Genomic DNA, 5,311 nt, shown 5'->3' on the forward strand with positions numbered 1-5,311 from the left:
TTCTCGCATAAACAATTTAAATTTAAATTGTTTATTTAAATCATCTAAATTAAATAATTTATTTAAATAATTTAAATTATTTAAAATTATCAAGGACAAACATCCATCGACACTCAGCCAATGGTACTTCCTCCCTTCCCTGCCTCGTGAGTTTAATTAACTGGCTGCCTATTTTCAACAGCAGTTCATTTCAAGACAGAGTCGAAATATCCCAACCAATAACCGAACATATGAATTCAAACGTCTTCTGCACAATATTCAGCATTTTTATATTCCTTAAAATTCCCGTCTCCCCTCGTTATCAATCTATCTCCATTCCATCCCATTCCGTCACAACCATTCCATTGCATCTTAGTATCCAATTCTCTTTATCTCTTTCCCTTGCTTTCCCTCCGTCTGGTCCTGACACTTCCGATATTGCGTTTTTATCGCCTCTTCGTCGTCTCTCTGTCTGTTTCTCTGTTTCTTGGTGTCTCTGTTTCCTGGCGTCTGTTTTTGGTGTCTCTGTTTCCTGATGTCTCTGTCAGACCAGCGGTTTCCAGATGCTCTTCCAGAGAGGAAGAGATGGACTTCCAGTCTCCTTCCCCCGTTTTATTGCTCGTGGAAGCATTTTGATAACCCATCTCGTTTCGTTTAGCTCGTATGCAATACAAAGTGTGTGTGTGTGTGTGTGTGTGTAAGTAATTGGTGTCTGTGGAGGGATTCACTTTTCTCTGCTCTAGAAACTGTTCATACCATTTGTTTCACTATACTTCCAATAATTTTCTCACAGTTTGATAAGCACATTTCTTTATTAAACAGTTCTCTTACACCAGCTTTCCGAGGTTCCCAGATCATTTGTCGCTTCATCAGAGTCAGTTTCTCTAATCAGAAGGTTTTGATCATTTTTGTGAGAAAATGGGCCGAAATGAAATAGAGTGGGCTCAGGATACAGTCCTGTGTGCTTCTTCAGGCACCTCATGAAACAAGTGACGAAATGACTGCAAGAAGGAGACATCAATACAGAATTTAATGACATGGATATATTATTGGAAGAATAATAAATAAAATATAAATAAAAATGATATATAGGTTATCGATAACAGAGGATATAGAGGATAATATGAGGGAAAGAGAACTCGATGCGAAAATACAGGATATAAATAATCATATAAAATGAGATTGCTCCCAAGAAAAGAAGACTGATAACGACGATGTGGATTCAGGATATTGCCGAAGATATAAATATTTATAACAAAACCTGGTATATATATATCGTTCCTCTTTATTTTTATAATATTTTTTTTTATATATATATATATATAAATATATAAATATAACCGTATATATATATATATATATCCAAATTTATCATTTTAATATATATTTTCTTTTTATATATACATATATATATATATATATATTTGGCCCATATATATATATAACTATATAACTATGGAATATATATTCTACCTATATTGATATATATATATATATATATATATATATTTTTATATATTTACTTTTATTTATATTTATAAGTCTGTATATACTATATATTATATATTTATTTTTATAATTTTTATATTATTTATATCTTTTATCAGGTTTATTTAAATACCCGCATTCACACCTGACCTGCCGAATAAAAAACCCTTTATTCAACAAAACCTGGCTGCTTCATATCATTCCTCTTTCCATTTTATTTTTTATTTTTTTTAAGCCATTTCAGTTCCATACTGAAGTAAACCTTAAATAATAACCGTGAGCGCAAAATAATCCTCAACGAAATAATACTTTTTCATTTTAATATTTATTTTTTCTTTTTTAGGGCCACACTCTCAGGAGGCTTGCCATAAAGCCTGGTTTGGCCCACCTCAGGTAGCGTATGTAACTTTGGGCAACTCATGGAATGTGCATACCTCTTCCTCCGTCTTGAGAATTGTTGCACCAAAATGGTGGATTTTAAACTTTATTTTTAGTTTTTTATGTTTTATTTATATTTTTTACCAAGTCTGTTTTATTTCATTGATTCGATTATGTTTTTATTTTTATAATTTTTAATCTTATTTATATTTTTATCAAGTATGTTTATTTCACAATAAATAATCCCGATGTCAATGTTAGATTAAGTCTGACTCTCTCACGTGAAGATAAAATTCTGCTTCATGATTTGAAATACCATGTAACAAATATTAATAATAATAATAATAATAATAATAATAATAATAATAATAATAATAATAATAATAATAATAATAATAATAATAATAATAATAATAATAATATTATTATTATTATTATTATTATTATTATTATTATTATTATTATTATTCAGATGATGAAGAACCCTACTCATATGGAAGAAGCCCACCAAGGGGGCCACTGACTTGAAATTCAATCTTCCGAAGAATATTAAGTGCTCAACAGAAAGAAGCAACAGAAGGTGAATATAATTTTATCTTTCACAAATATCAAGCAACAAAATCATATATTACAGAATTCACTATACCTTGGGAATGACTTACCCTAAATTATAATTGATAATTGATAATTGCTTCTGCCTTATCAAGAAGTCACTCATCTATTTATCGTTGTTTCTAACTATAGGCCCAGGTTCGAATCCTGGCCAGGTCAAAAGCATTTACCAATTATAACATTCTTCGTCTGTAGGGTATTCCCAAAGTATAGTGGTTCGATACTGAATGACATTTGTGGCTAAATATTTGCATATAAAAAAATTGTCACGATTGTATAGGTGACAAAAATTCCACACCTTTTATTAAAATACATTCACAGACTCAGTCAATGAGTCACTCTTGTGTTTGCAAGGGGCCATTTACTCTCTCAAAGTCTCATCAGCAGCGAACATCAGGTTTTGGAAATAAATCGATCAGTGAAACTTCAACATTTGAAATTAATCTAATTATAAAGTTAAAAAAAATGCAATTTAATTGACATAATAAAAAAAAAAAATACAAATAAAAACAAATCCTTCGGGCCAGCCCTGTGAGAGCTGATAATTAACTCAGTGGTCTGGTAAAACTATTTTGATAATAATGATAAAGCTATTTTAATTAATAATAATAATAATAATAATAATAATAATAATAATAATAATAATAATAATAATAATAATACACTTTGAAGTCTGCACACCACAAAATACAGTTCCGAGAAGGTTTTCTGCTGAAACGATACACGGAGGTTTCCTGAGATATTCTTTATGGTGCCAGAGAGAGAGAGAGAGAGAGAGAGAGAGAGAGAGAGAGAGAGAGAGAGAGAGAGAGAGAGAGAGAGAGATGGAATATCAAGTATGAACTCTATTATATGAGAGGGAGAGGAGGCAAAAGAATGACCCAAGACTTTGTTGAATTGGGTCAAAGAATATGAAAGAATAGACTAACAGCTGCATGAGGATGGCGGAAAAATGGCCTCTCAATTACACGGCCATCGGAAAATACTTTTGGACTATCGATGATAACATTCGGCTGGGCGATGACCCATATTCGTGTCCAATATGAGGAAACAGTGGGGCTTGACTTGAAAGGATTTTCTATGAAAAAGGTTTTTTGTTTGGTATGAAAAGGCTGCTGATTTTGAGGACAGATTAGGAGGTAGTTGAATTGCATAACCAAAAGTCAGGTTGGAAAGAGAGAATGCGACCTTTAATCACATTTGCAATCGAAGAGGAGTACAATGAATGAAAATCTAGAATAATAAACAAATACTCTCCGGAATGAACAGAGAGCAGAAACGTTCCACGGCCATCTGCTGGCGGCTTTGATATCATCGTAAATATTGATATTGGATAAAACTATTTGTTTTTACTGAAAAGTCCTTTTGCCTGAATTGAGCCTCGATAATAGCGTCGATGGATGTAAACACCTGTCATGGCTGCCGACTTTTGTTTGAAGAAAGACAGCGTTAAAACTAAATGGTTTGGTCTGCATGAAGCTGAATTTGTATGTACTGACTTTTGAATGCTATATATGTTTGGCTGTGATATTTTGCTTGCTCATTAATTCATCTCCATTTTTATGTTTCAACTATCGTAAAGTCATTCACTTTATGCATACATTCAAACATGAACACATACATACATACACATATATATATATATATATATATATATATATATATATATATATATATATATATATATATATATATATATATATATATATATATATATATATATATATATATATATATATATATATATATATATATATATATATATATATATATATATATATATATAAAATATATATATATATATAACTCACCTTTATGAAGTTAAGTGAGGAAATTCAATATTTTTTAAAACGACCATTGAGATGAATTGCGTACTTAGTACCAATGGCGTAAGAAGACTGACTGAAAGTGTTGAATTTATTTATTTCTTTATCTATTTATTTCTTTATTTATTTACGAAAGATTCATTTTCTAAAGTAAAAACGACTTGGAATCTAAAAAATCTCGACCATCTCCTCTGAACCTTTAAATATCGTCAAAATAAAAACTACTTGAAGTAAGAGAAAGATTTAGTCCACGACGATATTATATATAACAGCTCAAGCCCCCTTCCCCCTCCATCTCGCCCCCCACCCCTCATCCTTAAGCTCCAACTCGAAGGAACTTTTCCCCCAGAAGGTGAAAAATAAAGTTCATGATTTTCTCTCTGAAGTCATTCAAGATTCCGGTTGGTGAAACGTAGACATTTTTCTCCTTAACTTTTATTATGGAAATTTTCCCACCTGAGAATGTTCTATAGCTACAGTCTATTATTGTTCGTGAAAGAGGAAGGAAAGTTTTATCAACTCCTCAGAAGAGGGAAATAAATAAAACGTTATTATTATTTATTATTATTATTCAGAGTATAAACTTCATCAAAATCTGGTCCCATATACCTTGGGAGACCGGATGGGAGTAGTTAGGGGGAGTGAAAACGAGCAGCGAAGGAGTGGCTGGGAGTATGGGAACAGTTGATGGGAGTGGGTGGGAGTGAAGGGAGGTGAGTGGATGGGAGTAGTAAGAGGGGTGAATGGGTATGGGAGTAGTTGGGGAATGAATGGGAATAGTTGGGGAGTGGATGGGAGTATTTGGTGGAAGAACGGGAGTAATGTGGGAGAGGATGGAAGATGGGAGTAGTTGGGGACTGAATGGGAGTAGTTGTGGGGTGGATGGAGTAGTAGTTGTGGGAGATGTGGACAGGAGTAGATGTGAGTACTTGGTGGGAGTGAATGGGAATAGTGGGAGAGTGGATGAGAGTATTGTGGGGAGTAGATGTGAGTACTGGGGAATGATGTGAATGGGTAGTAGTTGGAGG

The 5,311-nt window shown here is 32.6% G+C and overlaps 1 protein-coding gene across 1 annotated transcript in view; it reads right to left on the reverse strand.

Moving 5' to 3' along the window:
* Positions 1–301: 301 nt before the first annotated feature.
* LOC136846837 (DNA-directed RNA polymerase II subunit RPB1-like) overlaps positions 302–5,311 on the reverse strand; it is a 49,530-nt gene continuing 44,520 nt past the window's right edge. The window contains exons 4-5 of the mRNA XM_067118105.1: positions 4,893–5,311; positions 302–520 (exon numbers count right to left, since the gene is read on the reverse strand). The exon at positions 4,893–5,311 is cut by the window's right edge and continues 539 nt beyond it. Coding sequence (XP_066974206.1) covers positions 302–520; positions 4,893–5,311 — 638 coding nt within the window. The remainder of the gene's footprint in view (positions 521–4,892) is intronic.

The sequence above is a fragment of the Macrobrachium rosenbergii genome, chromosome 15, assembly GCF_040412425.1.
Source record: "Macrobrachium rosenbergii isolate ZJJX-2024 chromosome 15, ASM4041242v1, whole genome shotgun sequence".
NCBI classification, from domain to species: Eukaryota; Metazoa; Arthropoda; class Malacostraca; order Decapoda; family Palaemonidae; genus Macrobrachium; species Macrobrachium rosenbergii.